This window comes from Lycium barbarum, chromosome 8 (genome assembly GCF_019175385.1).
Source record: "Lycium barbarum isolate Lr01 chromosome 8, ASM1917538v2, whole genome shotgun sequence".
In the NCBI taxonomy this organism is placed as follows: domain Eukaryota; kingdom Viridiplantae; phylum Streptophyta; class Magnoliopsida; order Solanales; family Solanaceae; genus Lycium; species Lycium barbarum.
Window position 1 is genome coordinate 86584608 of NC_083344.1, and position 25452 is coordinate 86610059.

Here is a 25452-nt window from a genome sequence, read left to right on the forward strand (position 1 = left end):
CACCATAAATGAGCAAGAAAAGGCATATGACATTTTGTAGAGAGTCATTAATGTCAATATGCCTTCAGGGTACCTAATTTAATAGGACCACACTCTTGCCAAAGATGTGCTACGAGCCATTACAAAGTAGGTTTCTGTGCAAAAGTTTGGCACGGATCCTAACTTTATTCAGAGATTTTATTATAATTTCCAACATCTATGAAAGTGAAATGAAAGGAAGGAAAAAAAAAAAAAAAAGTGAAGCTAAAGCTATAATCCGTTCTCATGTTCTGCTGTCTCACAAAAGTTGTAACATAAACTTCGACTATAGTTATAATAACTTTATGATAAAGAAAATTGATCATTTGATATTCATCAAGGTTATCTGACCCAATGAATACAGATTATGCGCTCACCAAAGCGTGAAGCATTCTTGAAAGATTCTTTATTTTCAGGATTTTATAGGATCTGTTAAGAGTAGAGAATTTGCAACGATTTAATCAGTTTTGTATCTTTATATATTTCCCAAAAAAAAAAAAAACATTTTAGCTAAAAATCATGTTGGAGTGAGATTCGAACGAATCTTTGGATAATCTGTGCTTGAGCATGATTCTAATTTGATACTCCTTTGATATTTATTATAAGTTTGGACAATAAATTAAGAAATTTACTTACTCCGAAGAATTAAGAGAAATTTAAATTAAAATACACTTAATTATGATTTCTCTTTCTTTTTAATGTGATATAAATATAACTATTTTTATAAATTGATCTAAGAATGTGTCAAGCATAAATTTAAAGAATTTTTTTTAATACTCCTAAATAGGATTTAGCCTCTAAAAATTGGTCTAAAATAATTGAGATTTAATCTTATTAAGAACGTATTTCATTCTTTTTTCAAATTTATCACTGACACATTCTTAATCTAATGAACAATAAATTTAATGTTTGTTATAGTTTCGAAGCCCTCTTAACTAAGGATGTTTTAGTCAATACACCTCTTAACTTTTAGGACTAAATAAATTTCTTAATTCATGTGTCCAAATTTAAAACCTCAATTATTTTGAACCGAAGGGAGTACCTTCTTCTTGGTTTTGTAGAAGAACAATCAATTTGAACAAACTTTTAGAGGCTAAAAAATCGATTACTTCTTTGGACTAAACAGAGTAATAACCATTGTAAGAATACGTAGAGAAAGAATGAACAATTCATTTACTAGTTACCAAAAGGGAATTTACAGTAAGTCTGCGACTTCTAAATCAAAACAAAAACTACAGTAACTCTATTTTCTCCATCTTTATAGTTTCTCCAATGGATCAAGAAGACATGTTAACATGCACTGTGGCATTCATTTTAGAATTACACACGGGACAAGCATGATGTAAACTAGACCCACAAACTGTGCATAAACACAAATGCCTGCACGGTAACAACAACACACATGATTCCCTCTGTCCACACCTCCTACACATCCTGTTACTTTTACTTTTACCATCCTCCTTATCCTGCGCATCTCCCCATGCTAACATGCGCACTTCCTCGTTTTCCTCTCCGTCGTCGTGGTCGTGGTCGCTGCTGCCGCAGCACGACTCAGCGTCTTCTTCTTCTGCGGCGGCAGCGACCCTTGTTTCTGCGGAGAGGCGCTCGTTAGCATCGCTAACGTGCACCAGGACTTGTTCTAAGTTGTTACGTAGTGAATTTGCTGTGGCTTCATTTGTTTGTGCCAAGTCCCTCCATAATTGATTTTCCATGTAAAGACTCTTTACTCTTTCTTGTAGAACTAAATTTATTTTCCCAATTCTTTGTATTTGTTCGTCTTTTTCGTTCATTTTCTTCATTACTTTTTCGCCAATTGCTGCCACTAGCATTCTTGCTTGCTGTTTCTGTTGCTCTTCTAATTCCAATCTTATTTTCTTGGTCTGTAAAAATAAAGAACCACAGATCCGCAAAAATTAATTAAATAATGATGTAATAAAAGGTACAGAAATAATAGTAACTCATACGTAAGGAAACAGAACAAAAAATTATATGTCATCGGTTTTTATATGTTAAAACGAGAAGTGTTTATAGAATATTACTCACTTTCTTATATTGTTATTACATTTCTCATACATTCAATCCCAAAAAACAAATTAAAAGAACCAAGGGCAAAACTGTCCCATTTTGAATAGTTTAAAAGTAAAATTGATCAATTTTTTCTAACAGTTATTAAGAAGTACTTTTGAACTATTGGCTAGTTCGAGAACATTTTTAAACCAAAACGTAACGGCAAGAGCATTTTTGAATAAAAAACATAAAGTGGATAAATCTGACTCTTCTTCCAAAAAAAATTAAAAAGACACACCTCTGAGAAAATTGTGATTTTACAAGAAAAATCAAAATAATTGGGATATAGAAGCTTACATGGTGAGAAATGACGGAGTTGATATCCAACTGATACTGTTGAACCAGCGGCAAAACATCATCACCGACAAACGACGGTTTCTGAGGGGTTGAAAAAGAAGTAGCGAAATGATTATTGAATGAGTCTCTTGAACGTTTCCTTGATGCGACCTGATCATTTATGGGTGGATTAAAGGTAAGGCCACTGTCATTGTTCACCGATGTCTTCGGCTGAACCATAGTTTGATGAATCGGCAAAAAGTTCTCCGGCATTGCACCCATCTGGGTATTGTATACAAATCCAGTCCCCAGATTTGAATTTACCATATCTCTTCAATTTTTCAATAAACCCATGTCAGAAAAAATTAAAAACAAATCAATCCACAGAGAAAAGAGCAAAAAACACAGTCCGATGCACTAAACTTCCGTTATGCACTGGTCTGAAAAAGGACGGGATTACAAGTATCTGTCGTATGCAGCCTTACCCTGTATTTCTGCAGGAGGCTGTTTTCACGACTCGATCTTCCGATCACACGACAGAAGCTTCACCAAGCAGTGATTAAAAATCACCAGAAATACGTACCTATTTGAGATGATTTGTTGTTGAGGGAAAAGATTGAGATGTCTTGCTTGATCAACAGCCATGAAAGATCTCTATATATGAAATCTGATTCTTTCCTTTGATGATCAGAGACAAGGAGATAATAGGAGAATATATGTATATGTATGGAGAGAAAAGAGAAGGGTAGAGAGAGCATGCAAATGGAGTTGGCGACTAGAGAGGAAAGAATGGGCATTTGGCCTTTATTTAAAGCATTTGGTTTTTGGATTTGGATATGTAGAGAGAGAGAAAATGTGGAAGTCAAAGAAATCTATAGAGAGAGAAAGTCATAAAGAGGAGCGAGAAAGCCGATACGAAATACTTTGAAAATAGTAAAACAAACAAATAAGGGATTGCCTGCATTTGCAAATTGCAATAACCATTCATCACTCAAATGTATAATTTAATTAATTAATTAATGAAATTTGGGGTATTTATTTATTTAGATATGGGAAAAAGTTGAATTAAAGAATCATCCAGATGGAGTGATAATTGAATAGATCATCTTTTGTGTGCATCGAGCGCACTCTGCGTTCTATTTCTGCCCATCACTTTCCCAACATCCACGCACTTGTGTCCAATGAAAGATCACATCTATTAGCTGATTCAAAATTTAAATTTTAATGTAATTAAGTTTACTGATTATTTATTATGGATTCAAAATTTAATATGTGTACATATTTAATGAGTATATTTTTAACATTTTTTTAACATATATTTAGTGTTTGAGTCAAAATTATTGACTCGACTAAATCTATAGCTTTAATTGTACTTTTGTCCTTGATTAAGAAACGTGTGATATTTTCTCCGTCTCAAATTATTTGTAGTCATTCTGGTTTACACGTCCTTTAAGATGTACTCCCTCCGGATTAAAAAAAGAATCCACTTAGTCATTTGCACATCTCTTAAAAAAATACTAATTTCTAGACAAAAATAGGTAATTTATCTAAACTACCCCTAATTAAATAGATATTGAGATTTGATCATATAAAACTTAATAGGGGCAAATATGAAAAAACAAGATTAATTCTTTTTTGATTTATTAAGTGGACTCTTTTAAAAAAAGGCTAAGTGGACTCTTTTTTTGATCCGGAGGGAGTATTAATTAGGAGGGATATTTGACTAATTTTACCCTTCTTTGTGTTTGAGTTATATTCTCTTTCCATTAAATGTTTACTCTATTTATATGTGATATTCATTAATGACAAAATTCTATAAGAGTAAAATGGGGGAAAATAATTAATTATGTATTGAACTCCTAAAACGATAAATAATTTGAGACAACTATTTTTAAAAGCCACGAAATATAATTTGAGACAGATATTTTTAATAACCACGACATATAATTGAGACGAATGGAGTATCATGTTAATTGGATTTTATCTTAACCCAAAAGTTATTTCATGATATGTGGATTTTCAAGATCATATGACAGGGCCAAGCTTAGGAAGCGAAAGTACTTATTCTCTTTAAAAAACTGTTTAATTATTTCAGACAATTAAGGTGTTTCTGGTCACGCTTTTTAAAAAATGCTTTTGAGTACTAGTAGCAGAAGTTATTTTCAGAAGCTGAAAAAAATATTTATTCTTTAGAAACACTTTCAAGATCTTGGCCAATTACAAATTGCTGGTCTAATATTGGGAAAAAAAATTGATTAGCCAAACATAAGCTAAGAACTTTTTTTTAAAATAATTATTACAAAAACATTTTTTAAAATGAGCAGATTTTGAAAGTTTGAGCAAACTGACTAAAAGTCCATCACTTAATCAATGTGGGACACTTAACAAAAATTGGATTGAATAACGATGATCCTTCCACCTTTAACCAGAGTCTTATGTTCGAATAATGTTAATTGAAAAACAATTGATAAATAATAGTTTACTTTTTTATAAGTTTACCCGACGCAACTCAAATGAGCTGGATAACAATTTCTAAAATCGTATCCTTAAAGCAAATATATGTATTATGTTCAAATTTTTTGAACTGAAAAATAGTTGGTCTACTATGTATAAAAAGTAATCAAACTCATAAGATTCTTCAAGACAACTTGTGATTTCATCAGCAACATTCTCATAAGTGTGTGTGTATATATACACACATATATAGACACGATCATCATGAAATTCAAGTTTTATACTCATGTGCAATTTTCTTAGCAACAATCATATCGCTTGTAGAATTTTCTTCTCTATGTATATGGTAAAAATCGGATACGCTTTAAACCGGTGAGACCAGGAATCGAAGGAAGAAGGGGACAAGAACATGCACGAGGACTTTCATTCTGAACTGGAGGAACGCTTGGACCGAGGCCAAGGAAGGGCATCATTTGATCCGGTTTCTTCATGGTCGAGTTGGTCGTTATTGTTGGTCCGTTTGGTCGTGGTCGTTAGTCCGTTTATTCGTGGCCGTTGGTCCGGTTTAGTCCGTTTATTCGTGGTCGTTGGTCCGGGAGATCCGTTGCGCGATTGCCACGCGTCGATAACGTCCTGCCATGCTCAACTGCCAATCGTACGGGTGTCAGACCGTACGACCAACCTAACCCAACCTAATCCAAGTCAGAGTTTTTCTTTATTTTTAGTTTTCTCTTATTGTATGGAGCCCATGAGGCAACACTATAAATAAGGGTCATTGCCCACTTTTAAGGGGTTGGCTCCTTAACATCAAGAACATTCTTTTGTACTAAAAATATATACAAATCTCTCTCATTATCGTGTTGCAATCCGAATTCATTGTGTTCATCTGTATTACATTTCTTCAATCAAGTAGCACTCATATATTAGTAAACATACAAGTATATAGCAAACCACCGATTATCAGTTGCTTCTTCATAGCATATTCATATATTTCTTTTCTCTATCAAAGGGACTCAAGGCACAACCACATATCCTATACCTCACCCACAAATTTAATTGAATATCTAAATTCGGGGTAAACAGTTTGGCGCCCACCGTGGGGCTGAGGATAATAGTGGTCTTTTACCTTGATCTCTACCTTACCCATCAAAATCGAAAACATCTTCTGTTCGTCACTGAAAAAACGGACTAAATGGCTGACAGTGGGCAATCTGGTCACGTCAACAACAACGAGATCGTGGACGAAAACGAAGGTAGCGGTCCACGAGGATTGCCAAACCCCGCTGATCCTAACCCCGTTAATTCGAGGGAGGGCCTCAACCATCAAAACACCGTGGACCAGGAGAATGCCGCCCAACCGGCTACCGACCCTTTAAATACACACAATTCGATTACTTTGTCCCGGACTCAGGGCCGGAAAGAACCGGAAGCCCGAAATGATAATATTGACTTACGTTTAATTTTTGAAATGTTGTAGGAACAGAGAGCGGCAGTTGCCGAACAGGGAATCGCGATAGCCCAGTTGCAAAATGAAAAAGATAAAACGACCTCGGAGGAGGCGAAGGGTGCTGCCGAACTCGGGAAAGATGAGGCACGAATGGTCGAGAGAAATGGGTCCGGAGCTGGTTCCTCCACCGAGGTTCTGAAAATGCTCGAGACTTTGGCAAAACGGGTAGACTCGACTGAAAAAAGGGTGGAATCGTACAACTCTCGGGTGGACCAAATCCCGGGGGCTCCGCCTTTACTGAAAGGGCCGGATTCGAAGAGGTACATCCAAAGGCCTTTTCCTCCGAGTGCAGCTCCGAAACTAATCCCGAAGAGGTTCAAAATGCCGGATATCCATAAATATGACGGCACAACGGACCCGCACGAGCACGTGACCTCATACACTTGCACTATAAAAGGAAATGATATGGAGGAAGACGAAATTGAATCGGTATTGCTGAAGAAGTTCAGGGAAACTTTGTCAAAAGGGGCATTGACATGGTACGACCATCTGCCCGAGCATTCGATCACTTCATTCGAAATGTTCGCCGATGCCTTCATAAAAGCTCACGCCGGTGCCAAGAAGGTGCAGGCCCGTAAGACAGATATTTTCCGTATAACCCAGAGAGACGATGAATTACTGTGTAAATTTGTCAACCGATTCCAAAAGGAACGAATGGAGCTCCCCCCGGTTCCAGAAAAATGGGCTGCACAAGCTTTCACAAAGGGGCTCAATGTTCAGAGCTCAACGACTTCGTTCAAATTAAAGGAAAGCTTGCTGGAGTACGAGGCTGTGACATGGGCTGGTGTTCATAATCGATACGAGTCGAAGATTCGGGTGGAGGATGATCAATTCGAACTTCCCCCGGGGCCAATAAATGTAAACAAAATTTTTGAGAGACCAAAGAAAGGTTACGAAACGAAGGCTGAGTCGTCGAGGGAGAGGTATCGGCCATATTCCCATTCGGAGAAGCCAAGCTTTAGGTCGGAGAAATCAAGGGTTAGCCCAAGCCATTTCTCCGGTCGGGGTAATAAACGGGTCGAGAGCCCGTCGAACAGTCGGGGTCTCTCGTTCAGGAGCGATGCCGGAAGCTCCGCCGGCAACAAGGATTTGCCAAAGATATCGGAGTACAACTTCAACGTCAGTACCTTGGGCCTCATCTCGGCTATTGGCCGTGTCCCGGATGTAAGATGGCCGAGACCTCTAAGGTCGGATCCAGGCCAACGGGACCCGAGCATGGTGTGTGAATACCATGGAACCCATGGTCACAGAACCGAGGATTGTCGCCAGCTAAGAGAGGAGGTGGCCCGGTTACTGAAGAACGGTCATCTCCGAGAATTGCTGAGTGAACGAGCTAAAAGTCACTACAAGGAAAGGGAGACTCATAAAAGGGACGAGGCAGTAGAATTCCGGCATATAAACAACATGATTGTTGGGGGTACCGATGCCCCTCGAGGGCCGGTGATGAAACGGGCCAAGGTTTCTGTTGTTCACGAAAAACGCAGCCGGGATTATTTACCCGAGGGTTCTATCTCTTTCAGCAACGAGGATGCAGAAGGCATCATTCAACCGCACAATGATGCATTGGTAATTCCTATTCTTATCTTTAAAACTCAAATTAAACGTATTTTGATTGACCCAGGTAGCTCAGCCAACATCATCCGGTGGAGAGTGGTCGAACAGTTAAGGCTACTCGATCAGGTCGTGCCGGTAGCCCGGGTCCTCAGCGGGTTCAACATAGCGAGCTAAACCACAAAGGGGGAGATATCGTTGCCGGTTAACATCAATGGCACTATCCAGCAAACGGTGTTCTATGTGATCGAAGGGGACATGAAGTACAACGCATTACTGGGCAGACCCTGGATACACAGCATGAGGGTCGTGCCATCGACATTGCATCAGTTGCTGAAATTCCCGACACTGGAGGGGATAATAACCATCCGAGGTGAACAACCCGCTGCAAGGGAGATGTTCGCGGTCGAGGAAACGACACCTCAGCCCGAAAAATCGGATCAAAGGGAGAAGGACTCAACCGGGGAAATAGACACCAAATAGCAATCACAACATACAGGGTTGGACCCGGGGTGCGAAGAGGATGACTTCGGTGTACCCAGATCATTCGTCATGCCAGATGACTCGGGCGCAACCAAGTCAGCAGTAGAGGAGCTGGAGCAGATCGTCTTGTTCGAATATCTACCCGACAGAAAGGTATACCTGGGCACGGGGTTAACCTCGGAGCTCAGGAACAAGTTAATTGAATTTCTTTGAGCTAACGCAGATTGCTTCGCATGGTCCCATATAGATATGACAGGTATATCACAGGAAGTAGCAACTCACAAGCTCAGTTTAGACAAGAAGTTTCCCCCGGTGAAGCAGAAGAGAAGGCCCATGGCGGAAGCAAAACACGCCTTCGTAAAGGACGAGGTAACAAAGCTTTTAAAAATAGGTTCTATCCGGGAGGTAAAGTACCCGGACTGGCTAGCCAACGTGGTAGTGGTGCCCAAGAAAGGTAATAAATTTCGAATGTGTGTTGATTATAAGGATTTAAACAAAGAATGCCCGAAGGATTCATTCCCGTTGCCTCACATTGATAGAATGATCGATGCGACGGCCGGGCATGAGATGTTAAGTTTTATCGATGCCTACTCCGGGTAGAACCAGATTTTGATGCACCCGGAGGATCAAGAGAAAACATCCTTCATTACCCGATATGGGACTTACTGTTATAATGTCATGCCTTTTGGATTAAAAAATGCCGGTGCAACTTACCAACGCCTAGTTAATGAGATGTTCGAAGAACAAATTGGGAAAACAATAGAAGTTTATATTGACGACATGGTGGTCTAGTCCCTGGAAACAGAGGACCATTTAAAACATTTGCCGGAATCCTTCGACGTGCTCCGCAAGTATAACATGAAGCTCAACCCGGAAAAATGTGCCTTCAGGGTAAGGTCCGGCAAATATTTGGGTTTCATGGTGTCAAACCGGGGGATCGAAATCAACCCGGACAAGATCAAGGCCATCAAGGATATCGAGGTGGTAAATAACGTCAAAGGAGTACAGAGGCTCACTGGAAGGATATCGGCGTTGAGTCGTTTCATATCGAGGTCCTCGGACAAGAGTCATCGTTTCTTCTCCTTACTAAGGAAGAAGAACGACTTCGTTTGGACACCGGAGTGCCAAGGAGCTTTATAAGAATTGAAGTGATATTTGTCTAGTCCCCCGCTGTTGCACACACCAAAGGCGGACGAGCCATTTTTTCTCTACCTTGCTGTCTCCGAGGTAGCGGTAAGTGGCGTTTTGGTCCGAGAAGAATCAGGTACGTAATTCCCTATCTATTATGTAAGTAGAACTTTGGGGGATGCGGAGACCCGTTATCCCCACTTGGAAAAATTGGCATTAGCACTGGAAAGTGCTTCTAGAAAGCTCAAGCCCTACTTTCAATGTCATCCAATATGTGTAGTAACTACTTACCCCCTGAAAAACATCATGCATAAACCGGAATTATCGGGTAGACTAACTAAATGGGCCTTCGAAATTAGCGGATATGATATCGAGTACAAACCTCGAACGGCCATCAAGTCCCAGATCTTGGCCGAATTTTTGGCAGATTTCACCTCGGATATGGTCCCCGAGGTTGAGAAAGAGCTTCTGCTAACCTCGGGGGAAGCCTCGGGTATTTGGTCGCTACATACGGACGGAGCCTCGAACCTCAAAGGTTCCGGGCTAGGAATCGTCCTTAGAACCCCGGCCGGGGATGCCGTCCGACAGTCTATTAGAACTGCTAAATTGACTAACAATGAAGCCGAGTATGAGGCTATGACTGTAGGTTTGGAATTGGCCCGAAGTATGGGGGCCAAGACAATCGAGGCAAAGTCCGGGTACCCCGGGGTGCGAAGAGGATGACTTCGGTGTACCCAGATCATTCGTCATGCCGGATGACTCGGGCGCAACCAAGTCAACAGTAGAGGAGTTGGAGCAGATCGTTTTGTTCGAATATCTACCCGACAGAAAGGTATACCTGGGCACGGGGTTAACCTCGGAGCTTAGGAACAAGTTAATTGAATTTCTTCGAGCTAACGCAAATTGCTTCGCATGGTCCTATATAGATATGACAGGTATATCACCGGAAGTAGCAACTCACAAGCTCAGTTTAGACGGGCAGTTTCCCCCAGTGAAGCAGAAGCGAAGGCCCATGGCGGAAGCAAAACACGCCTTCGTGGTAACAAAGCTTTTAAAAATATGTTCTATCCGGGAGGTAAAGTACCCGGACTGGCTAGCCAACGTGGTAGTGGTGCCCAAGAAAGGTAATAAATTTCGAATGTGTGTTGATTACAAGGATTTAAATAAAGCATGACCGAAGGATTCATTCCCGTTTCCTCACATTGATAGAATGATCGATGCGACGGCCGGACATGAGATGTTAAGTTTTCTCGATGCCTACTCCGGATATAACCAAATTCGGATGCACCCGGAGGATCAAGAGAAAACATCCTTCCTTACTCCATATAGGACTTACTGTTATAATGTCATGCTTTTTGGATTAAAAAATGCCGGTGCAATTTACCAACGCCTAGTTAATGAGATGTTCAAAGAACAATAGGGAAAACAATAAAAGTTTATATTGACGACATGGTGGTCAAGTCCCTGGAAACAGAGGACCATTTAAAACATTTGCAGGAAACCTTCGACGTGCTCCGCAAGTATAACATGAAGCTCAACCCGGAAAAATGTGCCTTTGGGGTAAGGTCCGGCAAATTTTTGGGTTTCATGGTGTCAAACCGGGGGATCGAAATCAACCCGAACAAGATCAAGGCCATCGAGGATATCGAGGTGGTAAATAACGTCAAAGGAGTACAGAGGCTCACTGGAAGGATAGCGGCGTTGAGTCGCTTCATATCGAGGTCCTCGGACAAGAGTCATCGTTTCTTCTCCTTACTAAGGAAGAAGAACGACTTTGTTTGGACACTGGAGTGCCAAGGAGCTTTACAAGAATTGAAGAGATATTTGTCTAGCCCCCCGCTGTTGCACACACCAAAGGCAGACGAGCCGCTTTTTCTCTACCTTGCTGTCTCCGAGGTAGCGGTAAGTGGCATTTTGGTCCGAGAAGAATCAGGTACGCAATTCCCTATTTATTATGTAAGTAGAACTTTGGGGGATGCGGAGACCCGTTATCCCCACTTGGAAAAATTGGCATTGGCACTGGTAAGTGCTTCTAGAAAGCTCAAGCCCTACTTTCAATGCGATCCAATATGTGTAGTAACTACTTACCCCCTGAAAAACATCATGCATAAACCGAAATTATCGGGTAGACTAACTAAATGGGCCGTCAAAATTAGCGGATATGATATCGAGTACAAACCTCGAACGGCCATCAAGTCCCAAATCTTGGCCGATTTTGTGGCAGATTTCACCCCGGCTATGGTCCCCGAGGCTGAGAAAGAGCTTATGCTAACCTCGGGGGAAGCCTCGGGTATTTGGTCGCTACATACGGACGGAGCCTTGAACCTCAAAGGTTCCGGGCTAGGGATCTTCCTTAGAACCCCGGTCGGGGATGCCGTCCGACAGTCTATTAGAACTGCTAAATTGACTAACAATGAAGCCGAGTATGAGGCTATGATTGCAGGTTTGGAATTGGCCCGAAGTATGGGGGCCAAGACAATCGAGGCAAAGTACGATTCGCTCTTGGTCGTAAACCAGGTGAACGGCGTCTTCGAGATCAAGGACGAACGGATGCAGAGGTATCTTGAAAAAATCCAAGTGATACTACATCGGTTTAAAGAATTGACCATGCGGCATATACCGAGGAAGCAGAACAGCGAAGCCGATGCGTTGGCAAATCTGGGATCCTCGGTCGAAGGGGAAGAAATCAACCCCGGGAAGTTTACCCCGGTTAGCTGAAACCAGAGGCTGCCCTTAATAAAACAAAACCGGACCTTCAATATTAGGTTCCGATGTAAGAACCAAATGATCAGAACGAATCGTGTCCCCATAATATTTGCTACGGCAAAACCAAGAACCGGATCTTCCGCATTAGGTTTCAATGTAAGGACCAAACGATCAGAATGAATCGTGTCCATTTAGTATTTGCTACGGCAAAGGCGGAAGGGAAAAATTCATTCTCATGTACGCAAACATTTGCAATGTAAAAGTTATCGAAAGTTGGTATAAACGAGATCTCGGACGGCTTATCGATGATAACCGCCGTATTTCGGCACTAATTCATACACCCTATACCGGGCACTACGGTCGAAATTTGACAAAGGCAACAAGGTCATAGCAAACCGAGCCCAAATCGTTAACCCCGCAAACGTGGACTTTTACATCAAAATCCAGCTAAGGCTGAGACTCAGGTGTCCGAAATATACCGGCCCTAAAAATAGCCGAAATATACCGGCCCTAAAAAATAGCCGAAAAATACCGGTCCTGAAAATGCCCGTCGTGATTCGGAGACGTCCAAATTCACAAAGCGTAGCCCATGGGCAAAAACTCCATAACATTCCCGGACGACATGTACCGGATGAAGAAAAAAGCCGATATATAAGCACAGTCAGAAATAACGACTATTTACACGAACCGACAATTCAGGCGAAAGTCATAACAAACAGTCATTCGAAGAAAAGAATCAAGGAAAACACATGTTCTATTTATACAAAGGATTTTACATCAGAGACCCCTACAAAGGCAAAAAAAAAAAAGGCTAAGTACAGGCCCTAGCCTATCCGGAATGGCTGGAGCCGGAGTGTTCGGACACTGTCCGCTCAGAGTCGTCGGAGTCATCCCCGAGGGCACCCTTAGCCTCTTCCTCGACTCTTTTAGCCTCGAGAATAAGGGTCGGAAGATCCGTAAAGCCATGCTCGGCTTGCTCAAGAGTGATCCTCTGAGTTTTCCATTTTTCGTACTTGGCAGCGATAGTGGCATGAGCCTCGGCGGCCTCCACGCTCTTCAGATCCTCCTCCAAATCAGCCTCGGCCTGGGCTAACTTTGCCGCCAGAACATCCCGAGCCTCTCCGAGGACATTTTGCATGTGGATGGCCGACTCGAGCTCGGCCTTGAGGGCGTCATTAGCATCGGCCGTCTCCTTAAGCTCGGCTTTCAGATCATCACAGGTCTGGGCCCTCTTCTCCGCCTTCTCCTCGAAGACCCTCATGCGCTCTTTGTACCGGGAACTCTCAGATTCGAGTAGCCGGTTCCTCTGGGCCAAGCTCGCAGCATCAGACTTCACCGAATCTAGCTCCCCCCGGAGTTGAGAAAGGGTGGTTTCGAGCTCATCGAGCCTCGAGGAAAATTGAGCGTTATCTCGGCTAAGGCCGATCTTGTCCGCTTCGAGACTCCGGTTGTATTCAACCATATCGGCCAGCTCGCCCTTCAATCGACGATTTTCAGCCTTCGTTGCATCGAGCTCGGGTCAGAGGTTGGAAAGAGCAACTGCTCGGTTCAACTCCTCCTCCTTCTCCCGAAGAAGGTGCAGATATTTCTCCGTTTCCCGGCCTTAGGCATCCAGTTGGCCCTTGAGATCATTGTCACACCCCTTTTTAACCCGGAGGTTAAAGTAGAAGCATGACGTATTGGAGATTCCTATTTTTTGTGTTTGTTGTTAAAGGAGTCGCCACCTAATTATTTACGGTGAATTAGGACACCTAAAGTTTATTAAAGTTATTTTTAAAGTTAGCTCTGTTTAAGGTCTGCGAAACTTAAGATTCTGGACAAGGGTTCAATTAGTCTAAAGGGAAGGTATTAGGCACCCTTTAAGACCCATTAACAATGGTTAACCGACCGGACTTATAATTAATTAGGCTAAGTGTAAATATAGTATTATAGAAAAAGAAAGTAGCTTTGTAAGTATGGCTAAAGTTATAGACAGACATGTAAGAATGTTATTTAAAATAGAACTTATAGAAAATAATAATTTGTATAAAAGAGTACTTTTAATGCTATTTTGAAATACGACTTATAAATATTGTTAAGGTTTCAACTAATGATGTTATTTTAAAAATAAAGCTTGCCAAAGATAGTTTACATATGAGTGGACAAAAATGTGAATTTATGCAGCGTTTTGATAGATATTTGAAACAATTCAAATGGTGAGATATTAACGATTTTTGTATTTTAGGAGTATGGATGAAGTACGAAAATAATTAATGCGAGTTTTATTTTATCTCTTTCATTATTTCTTATAAACTATGCTCAATCAAAGTATGTGCAATTTGGATAAATCTAAAAAAAGTCATTTACAAACGTGTGCTTTAATTCATATTGGCCTATTCATTACGTTTGAATTCTTTAAGATAGTGAAAATAAATTATGATTCCCTTAGTTAGAAAAAATGTAGTCATACTATTTTTTTAAGAATCAATTGTTCGAATATATAAAAATATTATAGATGCCATAAATGACTATAATATAGAAGGAGAATGAAATCTATGGGGCTACTCGTGAGTTTCTCTCTTAAGTTAAGCTACCCATTATGCTAAAGTTAAACCCACTAATTTATTAGAATTCATCTAAGTTAATAAAAATAAGATAAATGTTAGTCATACAAACAAATAAGAATACACAACAATAAAATAAGGAAGAGAGGAAAAGAGTAAATGGGTACGGCCCATTTATTAAGGCCCAATTGATGCGAACTGTTTATGCTATTGGGCTTCGGCCCAAATTTTATGTATTATTGTGGCCCGTTTGCCACCTATTGGGCCTTGGCCCAGATTTTGTTTTTCTATTTTTTGGCTGTGGATTGGGCTGCTATGATGGAGATCATGTTGGGCTGTTGGCCCAACGCCAAATGTGGAAGGAGACAAGTCCGAGGGACTCGTATGCGATAGCCATGCATAAAAAATGAAAAGAAAAGGATTAGTATGGGATTAATAAATAAGACTAAAAATGTAGAATATACACTCAAAACAAATCAGTAGATTATGTATATATTGTGCATATTTAGATATATCTCATGTATGTTCATAAGTCTAAACAACATCAATGTAAAAACAGTAGCTAAAGCAGGGAAAAGTGCAGCAGCAGGTGCATTATTTTGCACCACCAAAATGCAATCTCTCAATTGCATTTAGAATTCGAAATTCTCAGTTCATGCAAAGTAAAAAAGGGGTAAAGGATGAGTATTTTTTTTTTACACTGAAATATAAAGATAACAAGCTCAAAAGCTATCGAATTCTTTTGTATTTATTATAGTTATACTTCTTAGTTCACTTTTAAGAGAACAAACTGCCAACTGTATTCACTTGATCAGGCTTAACAAAATAACTGGAGACATGAGATGCCACTCACATATATGGACTGAGAAATTCAGAAGGAAGACTATACTATCAACAGATGGGGAGGATTAAACCAAATACCAAGTATGGCAGTATTCCACTATTGAAACAAATGCTTAAAACAGAACAAACATATATTGCATTTTAATCATTTTAGGCATGTCGGGATACGGGAACGATTTTCAACATCCTCAATATGTTTCAACTCAAACAGAGGTAAATTAGAATGTCTAAGCATATTCCAAGGTAACTTGCTCTTTAACACTTCCCTATGCTAGGCTGATTTGTTTACTTATGTAGCAATTCGTAATCATCCAAAAGGGGTCCCATGGTGTTGTTATTCCGTGAAAAGGGATCTTAGTAGTCCAAAGTAGGTAGTACTTAAGCCTTGAGGGTAGACAGTTGTGAGAGAGCACACATCAAGTCAACTGTTAAAATAACTTCAACTCGGACTGCTTCAAAATCATACAACCAGTTCTCTTTATAAGGTCAAACGTAAACAATCCCAAAAAAAACATTTAAAGATATCAGATTAACACCCAAAGAAGAAGTAAGAGATAATAATGCATCCGAGTTATTCTACATTATAGGCATAGGAATCTTAAGACCACGTGAGACCTATTACTTTATCTTATCAATCTGTTAATCAGCCTACCGGTCCTTCGTCTACCTTCTAAATAAACTAGTTCCGTCATTAGCCCATTATACTACCTTATTCAGGATAGGACTTTTGTTTCTAATAAACTAGATGCTTAGATATGGACCCTGTTTTCAATCCTTTTATGCAACTGAACTTTTTAATATGGAACCTGTTAAAAGTCTTTTCAACCTATACTAGTCCATTTTTAAATAAACTTATTCCTTTCAGTTGTTAATCTACCTTTAAATGGCCTAACCAGTATATATGATCTAACTCAAGTATGAAGTAAATTGAGAACGGATTTCAGAATCTTTCCGCACCTAGAGTAAACTAGGCTAAACTGATAATATAAACCCAATATTCCTGTTTAAACGAACATGGTCGATTTAAGTTGAATCGCAATTAGTAAATCACTAAAACGTAGACTGGTCATATATATTAGCTAAAGAATGAAGATCAAATGACAAAACCATCAGCCGCAGAGAACTAAAGAAAATTGAACTTAAACTAAGTTAACATATGAACACACAAACACTATTAACTGCTGTTAAACTGCAAAATCTAAACTAAACTAAGACATGAACCTACAAACATTATTAGAACTGAAACTAAACTAACTAAACCTTACATGCATAATATTCTACATTACTGAATTGAGATTCAGCCAAATTGAAACAACAAACACACGAACATATGAGAAACTTCAGATTTGAAAGAAAACGAACACACTGACACAATCTGCTACCTATACTGATCATAAGTAAGGCAGAAAATACCTTTTTACAACTAGAAATCATCCACTGAAACCTAGTAACATTCGTTTACGACATATTATGTCCTTAAGGGACGGCTTCGACTAATAGAGGACCCTACTTGAGGAAAACGATTAGTTACATACAAAGTCCACCCCTATGAGGTTATATCAACATAAGATTACTAATTAACTGATTTACAAGTCCATACATACAACTCAAACTAATTCAAGAAACGCAAATATACATGCTCATTGGTATCCTAGCAATTAAACTGAAACAGATCCAACAAACCAATCTTAAGCGTAAGCAATGGGCTCAAGACCTACTGACCAACTAAAAATAGAACAAGGTCTAATACATGCCTGTTGATGTAACTACACTCAGAATTCAGATTTGGAATCAAACAGAATTCAAAAAAAACAACATCGACATGTTGTATAATCATTTTGTCGTATTTAAATCTAAGCAGATTACATTCGTCGCAGGGTCACTACTTAGAACAAACAGAGTAAAGAGGGATAGTTCAGAACTGTTTTAACCATATACACAGTATACCTAAAATATACACATCAGGGTGTGTATATCGGGTGTATGTCGAATGTATACCTTCTGCTTACCTTGATATCCCTGGTATATCCTATGTATATTCGACTTTTAAATAAGTTCTAAGTCCTGCAAATTCAGTCTAAGCATCCAAACTACAGTGTACATCTTTTAAATTCATTTTAGCAATTATCATCCTATCCTAACAGCTCCCAAACATCAAACAAACAATACAACAACAAAGAAAATATATAACTACTAAAGATGGCAAAATAAATTAAATTTTTTAACCGAAGCAGAAACTAAAGACTACAAGCGATAAATGTGTAGAGGTTTACCTTTTTGGTGCGCAACGAACCGAGGCGTCGGGGTCTCAAACCTACTCTCGTTGGGAATAGATTAGGACTCAATACAAATGAATCCGAAAATCTCTGTCGCGGCCAAAGTCCACCAATACAGAACGAATGTTTGACGTTCTTAAAGTTAGAACGATAATCGAACGAATGAAAGTCATAAAATCTAAGGAATTCTGGAAAAATTTGAGGCGGTTAGAACTTGTGTTTTGTAAGGGAATTTTTTGTAGATTCCAGATCTTTTTCTCCGTTTTTCCTTTTGTGTCTGTTCGATCTCCCTCTCTCTTTATAGAGTGAGGAGAGGGGGAGCGTAAGAGAGAGAGACAAAGAGGACAGGCATGGGGGGACAAGGGTGAGTGGAGCAGAGCGGGTGACGTGGGAGGGACAATGGGGAGTGGAGAGAACGTGAGGCGTGGGAGAGAGACGAAAGGGACGAAGAGGGAGAGAGCTGAAGAGAAATGGGGGGTGGGGGGGGGGGGCGGCTGTGGTGAGTGGAAAAGAAAGAGAGGAGAGTGAGGGATTAGGGTAAGAAGAAAAAGGGATTGGGTTGGGCCGGTCGGGTCATGGTGTTGGGCTGGACCGGTTAATTAAAGTGTGGGCTGGTGGGGAATCCGAATTTGGGCCTTTAATTGGCTGAAATTGTTGATCCTTCCTCCTCTATTTAATTATTCTTTGGGCTTTTAACTTAATAACTAGTACAATGTATACTATGATAATTAGTGATAATATGTAAAAAATAAAAGACTTGATAAAGTATAATTAATTTAACGAGTACAAAGTCCAAAAATAAAAATGATGACGAGTCATTTAAAATTTGTGATAAAGTAATACTAGTAATGTTGATAGCAAAATAGTGAAAATTAATAGTAGTGAAAATAAAGTGTTTAGCTCGTCAGTAAATTTAGACGTCCGAGTGAATAAAATTAAATAAAGGAGGGACAAAATTGGGTGTCAACAATCATCCACCTCTTGCTGGGCACGGAAGAAGGCTTCGTTAACAAGCACCACACTCTGCAAAAAGAAGCAAGTCAAACACTTTTCATAAAACGAGACAAAAATTCTCAAGAATAGCATGCAGGGACAGTTGACAAAACTTACCCAATTGCCCGCGTACATACCCTCATTGATGAGGCACTGCCAAGAGACCCCGTTCATCTTTCGTTTATTCGAGTCCGAGATAAGGGGCCTCAGGTAGCTCGCCACGCCCACCGGGCGAGAGAGAAAGCTGCAATCCTCAGTAACGGTGATCACAGCCGACCTCGTCCTCCTCGGCTCCACACTTGGGGCCGGAAAGGTTCGAACCAAGCTATCCCTAGCAACGGACTCGGTGGCCCGACCAACCGCCCTCGTGGCTCGAGGGATCTGAAGATGTTCGAAACCCGCGGCTTCGCCCGTTGCAGGAGGAGTGCTCGAGAACATGTCCTCAAACTCATCCGGCCTCGAAGCTGGAGTTGGAGAACCTGGAGCGGCCTCAGCAGCTTCAGTAAAGACAGGGGGTCCATAGTTGCAGCAGTCTCGTAGTCGGGTAACGGGCCAGTGAACGTTAGAACTTCGCTCTCGGGGGCAGGCTCGGTTCTTTGATCAGCTTCGGTAGCAGTCGCCCCCCAGATCTACTTGCCCTTTGCAGGGGGTTTCTTCGGAAGAAGCTTCACCTAAAATGTCGACGAAATCAATCAACCTTAGAGGAGTCGGGTAAAGAATTTCTTCCGCACCTGTGGGTAACGCCGGAATCAAAGGTCCTTCTATGGCTGAAGGAAGGGGTGAAGCGGTGATACCCTCTTCCGGAACAGGAGCCACGGAAGGGGCCGCACTGATACTCCGGACGAGGAGCTCGGGCTCTGCTTCATCCCGTAAAGTCCTAACGACGCTCCTCGCCCTTTTCTTTGTTTTCTACCCTTTGTCCGAGGGCCTTTTCCTCTTAGCGGCGGCAGCAAGGATGCGAGATGCACTCGCCGAATCAAACTCGGGTGCCGACATTGCGGGTTCGGCTGAAGACTCTGGACTGGGATCCACCGAGCCCTTGGGCAAACCTAAAAATCGAAGACGCAATGAATACGGGTAGTAGAAGACGCAATGAATACGGGCAGTAGAAGATGCAGTGAACACGGGTAGCAGCAGAGTATTACCGTGGTTCTGGGTGACCCATCGGTCGCGTGACAGGTGGCCCCACGTTCGGTCGTCGTGGACATGCTGGCTAAGGAGTGCAGTAACCCATTCGTTCAGATTTCGGACGACCGGGGGTATCCATCCATTGGCTAATATAAATAAGAAAAGCGGTGAGAAAGTGGAACCAAAGTTCGATAAAACATGTAAAAGCAATTACTTAGAGTTCAGACTTATGCTTGTTGTTCCATGCTTCTGGAAAGGGCATGTAATTGTCCGGAATGATGTCCGAGGTCCTCACCCGGACATATCACTCCAACCAGCCCCTGTCTCTATCTTCGTCCATTTTCGAGAAAAATAGATTCCGGCTACGCTTTGCGAGTTTTATTACGCCACCCCGGAACAACCTCGGGGAATATAAGCGTATCAAGTGGGCCAGCGTGTGCTCCTTCCCGACATTTTTGGCCAATAACCGGAGGCATGCCACGACCCTCCAAACGATCGGACCAATCTGTGCCAAGGTCACGTCATAGGTCCGGCACATGTCCAAGATGACCGGATCGACCGGAGGGTCGAGCTTGAGAGTGAAAGGGAAAGTATACACATATAAAAAACCTTCCCGGTGGTCAGTGACTGATTCACTTGGCCCGGGGGCAAAAACTTAAACCGGATGGGTGTCCCACCCGCAATCAGCCCGGACTAAGTCGAGTTTTTCCTCAGTAATGGATGAGGGATATCGCCTCACATCAAACCCCCTATCGGATACCGAAGAAGGTTTTTCGACCTCAAAGTCTTTGTTGAAGTTAGGCTTGGCCGGTATAATGTCCGAGGCAGTGGGCTCGAAGGTGCTCTTTGCATTAGTTGGAGATGCAGGTTCGATTCCTTGAGATGAAACCGAGGGAATATCATGAGAAGTGGTTTCAGAAATTTGAAAATATGAAAAGAAGAAGTTGAGTGGATTCAGAAAGGAAGTTAAAAAAGAGTAAGGGAACATACGGTTCAAGAAATGACAAAGTAAGAAGCAGCGACACTCAAACAAGAGCAGCTAGTAAAGATGGTGGCAAAGTTACTTCCTTTCACGTGGTATAAGCGATGAATCAGCAACAAACTTGATATGGAGGATAGTTAGATATGGTGAAGATGAAGAAATGCAGTGAAGAGTGAAGATGAAGAGAAATGAATCGTAAAAATGAGAGAATGAAAAAGTTGAAGACGTTTTATAGACGTGGGGTTCAGGCGGTTACGGTTTCCAGCCAACTGGGGGGCGCCACGTGTCCCATAATTAATGAAGAATGACTTGAAATGGCGTGCGTGTGGCGGTTGTCAGAGCGGACCATCTAGGATAAGACACGTGGCCGATGAAAAGGGGACGTGACACAACTGTTCCCGCCAAAATGAGAAGATAACAACGGACAAACTGAGTCGCCGATTTCTTGATTCATCCACTTCCCGTTACTCCGATAAATCTGCGGTCCGGGAAGTGTGGGGACTAGCTGTATACGGTAAAAATCGGATACGCTTTAAACCGGTGAGACCAGGAACCGAAGGAAGACGGGGACAAGAACATGCACGAGGACTTTCATTCTGAACCGGAGGAACGCTTGGACCGAGGCCAATGAAGGGCATCATTTGATCCGGTTTCTTCATGGCCGAGTTGGTCGTTGCCGTTGGTCCGTTTGGTCGTGGCTGTTAGTCCGTTTATTCGTGGCCGTTGGTCCGGGAGATCTGTTGCGCGATTGCCACGCGTCGGTAACGTCCTGCCATGCTCAACTGCCAATCGTACGGGTGTCAGACCGTACGGCCAACCTAACCCAACCTAATCCAAGTCAGAGTTTTTCTTTATTTTTAGTTTTCTCTTATTGTATGGAGCCCACGAGGCAACACTATAAATAAGGGCCATTGCCCACTTTTAAGGGGTTGGCTCCTTAACATCAAGAACATTCTTTTGTACTAGAAATATATACAAATCTCTCTCATTATCGTGTTGCAATCCGAATTCATTGTGTTCATCTCTATTACATTTCTTCAATCAAGTAGCACTCATATATTAGTAAACATACAAGTATATAGCAAACTACCGATTATCAGTTGCTTCTTCATAGCATATTCATATATTTCTTTTCTCTATCAAAGGGACTCAAGGCACAACCATATATCCTATACCTCACCCACAAATTTAATTGATTATCCAAATTCAGGGTAAACACTCTATATGTTTGAAAAGAAGTAATTAGACCTCTTAGCGATGCATGACAACATTTGAATGTTTATCATTTGATTGTAATTTTTTTCAACCCTCAATAAAGCATCTCTTATTTCTGGAGCTTGAAATTTAATTATTATGTAAATACTTTTGATACGACTTTTTCGATATTTGCCTTTGGAACGAAGGAAATAGAAGAGTAGAGGTTATTTCGGTAAACCGATGCATGAGCAGAAACTCTCATGTCCCGTGGATCCTGTAAAAATATTTGTGACAATAATTTAAGAGTTAGGTTGGTAGAACATTATTTTTTGAAACCTCCCATCGCTTACATAAGAAGAAATAATAAAATACATATGTTGTGTCATTTCAACTTGTTTATAGCTTTTATATAAGAATTAGCCATATCATAAAGTATCAAATTTAAATTTTGATAATATTTAGAAAAAGATCATATATAAGTTTATTACAAAAATTGAAGCCCAAACTTTGCAGGAGTTGCTTTAGGCTTTAGCAAGCCATATATATATAATTGTAGATTTAACTAAACTAGTTCTGAAAGGCCAAATTCATGAGTCCGGAACCAAAATGCCCCCCCCCCCCCCCCAAAAAAAAACATTTTGAACCAAAATACCCCAACAAAAAAAAAATGTTACCAAAATGCCTTTAGCGCAGTAAATTACTGCGTTATAGTGCCGCCTTTTTTTTCCGGCCCTTTTGGTTAACCCTTCTTCCATTACACTTTTTAACGTATTTTGACCATAGATTAATCATGCTTCGGGACCCCGAAACTTCAATATTTTATATAGAACCTTACTTATTTTTGTGCGATTAATAAGGTAGGATCAATACATCAAGGATACGCAAAAGTTCGGATGGCCGTTTTAGTGGCTGAAAAGTGCTCGAACGCCATTTTCGTTTGAAGGCTCGGTGACATTAGCTTGAAGTTCTTTACGAATACTTAAACTTGTTCATTAATAATTAATCAAAAGTTAGTCATAAACTTGTTCGTTAATAATTAATCAAAAGTTAGTCAAAATGGCAGCATTCATACAAAAAAAAAAAAAAACTTAATTAAATTGCATCATTCATTCATAACCTTGAGTAGATGAAAATACTTAACATACTAATTAATAAGAAAGCCAAACTTTTTAAAATACAATCATCAAAGTAAGAAAAAAAACTTAAAAAACATTCGTCAATTAATGCCCTTGAGTTGATCTTCCGCCATCACCGCTAGATGTGCCACCACTGCTAGAGGTACTTCCACCGCGAGATGTAGTTTGACCACCATGCCGTAAGGGACACTTGCGCTTATCATGACCAACATAATTGCAAAATGAGCATTTTCGAGTGTATCTCCCCGGTGGAACATCCATTTCATTATGAATACGCGAGTATGCATTCTTTCTGAATTTACGTATAAATGCTTTATTTGCAACCATTGAAAATGGATCCGGTGGCCAATAACTCTCACTGCCAAGTGGGTAGAACCTTCCAGCATACGTTCTTGCATAATTTTCAACTGTATATTCCTCAGCCATGTACGAGGAGGCGTTCTTTCCCATTGTGATAAAACACTTGAAGGCATGAGAACATGGCATGTGATATGATTGCCACTTGCCGCATGTGCATGTTCTTGAAATCTCACAAATTGTGTGGGTGTTACCTCCTTTACCTTGGTGTACACTTGTTGTGAGTTCAAATATGCGCTCTGCTGGGTTGTACTCCATCCGGTCATGTTTCTGAGCCTTATATTTGTGGTACTCGAACAGTTTTGACGGTTTTGGCATCCATCTTAGACCTTCTGTTGCATATGCTTTGGCCTCTTTTGATCTAGTGACGAACCGCTCCACAACCTGCTTAAATGTCATTCTCACCATTGCGGTGACGGGTAGTCCGCGTGCAGATTTTAACAAGCCATTGAATGACTCAGAGCTATTTGTTGTCAGCATAGCCCATCGCCTACCTTCATCCTGGTGTAATGTCCTTTTGTCTTTATCAATTGCATTCAACCAGTGGAAGGCTTTCTCATTCGCCCGCCTAATAATGTCCATCTGCAGGTTAAACGTCTTCTCCTGATGCTCTGTTGCAGCCGCCCACATCCAATTGCAAAGTGTTGGGATTTGATATGCCTTTTGGAAGTTTGCTTTCAAATGCCTTAAACAATAACGATGGTAGGCAAAGGGTGGCTGCTACTGATGTGGCGTGGTTTTACGCCACAATCGATGCTTTTTTACTCTAAGTTTTACTTGTTTTTAAGCAAGCCTATGTGATTTTACGTGGTTTTTAGTGTTTTTCAGGTAAAGGAATAGATTTGGCACAATCACAGTTGAAGTGTAGAACCAGGTCGTAAATTGAAGTTTACGGTCCGTATTCTACAATACGGGTCGTATTCCATGGTCGTGTTTAAGGATAACAGAACCAGAAAGTCAAGCTGAGAAGATGGTGGTTTACGAGCTAGGTTTACGGACCGTATTTCATTTTACGGTCCGTATTCCATCACATATTTAACCAGTTGAGCATCTGGCAGAAAGTCGAAGTATTGGATGTTGAATTACGACCATGCAGTTTACGGACCGTAAACTACTTTACGGTCCGTATTTCAAAAGGGGAAGTTGCACACAACTGAGTAGCCAACTTAGGCGTAAACCAATTTTACGGTCCGTAAAGTGATTTACGGACCGTATTTCGCCATGACGGGACTAAAGTGCAAATCTGAAACTTCTGTAATTCCAAAACCTATAAATAGCCTTTGTAGGGTTTTTAATAGACATCAGTTATTATATTTTTTGTCTCTTGACTTAGAACATCAAATACTCTCTAGTTTTTGAAGATTCAAACATCAATTCAAGTATTATCAATTCATCTTTTCTTTCAAAGTAAGCAATTATGAATTCTTCAATTTTCTATTTCTTGTTCTTGGTCATGAATAGCTAAATTCCCTTACTAGGATTGTGAACCCAATAATGGGTGTTTTGTGATTGGGTTTGTGATTGATATACAAATAATGAATTATTAGGGTTTAATTATTCTTCATTCTTCATTCATAATTAATGGTTGCAAACATTGATTAAAGCCATAAACCCTAAATTTATTTGGAAAAATAATTAGGGTTGGTAAGAATAATTAACAAGAACTCAAAGCTTTAAACTTTGTTTAATAAATTCACGTAGGAATAAGAGGAATTTACTTGGCATGATTAATCATTCTTCATAATCACTTTCTTATATTTGGGGAAATCATAGAAAGATATAATCTTTATTTATTGGTAAATAGTAG

At 40.6% G+C, this 25452-nt stretch overlaps 1 protein-coding gene across 2 annotated transcripts; it reads right to left on the reverse strand.

Annotated features, from left to right (window-relative positions):
• Positions 1 to 1170: 1170 nt before the first annotated feature.
• LOC132606278 (BOI-related E3 ubiquitin-protein ligase 1-like) lies at positions 1171 to 3250 on the reverse strand. 2 transcript variants are annotated; one of them, XM_060319711.1, is made up of 3 exons: positions 2945 to 3250; positions 2383 to 2692; positions 1171 to 1898 (listed from the first exon to the last, which is right to left on the reverse strand). In XM_060319711.1, the coding sequence occupies exons 1-3, from the start codon at positions 3004 to 3006 to the stop codon at positions 1296 to 1298; spliced, it is 975 nt and encodes a 324-aa protein (XP_060175694.1). In that variant the 5' UTR covers positions 3007 to 3250; the 3' UTR covers positions 1171 to 1295. The 2 variants fall into 2 exon arrangements, with proteins under 2 accessions (XP_060175694.1, XP_060175695.1); XM_060319712.1 differs by having other exon boundaries at positions 2847 to 2984.
• Between the last annotated feature and the right edge of the window lie 22202 nt (positions 3251 to 25452).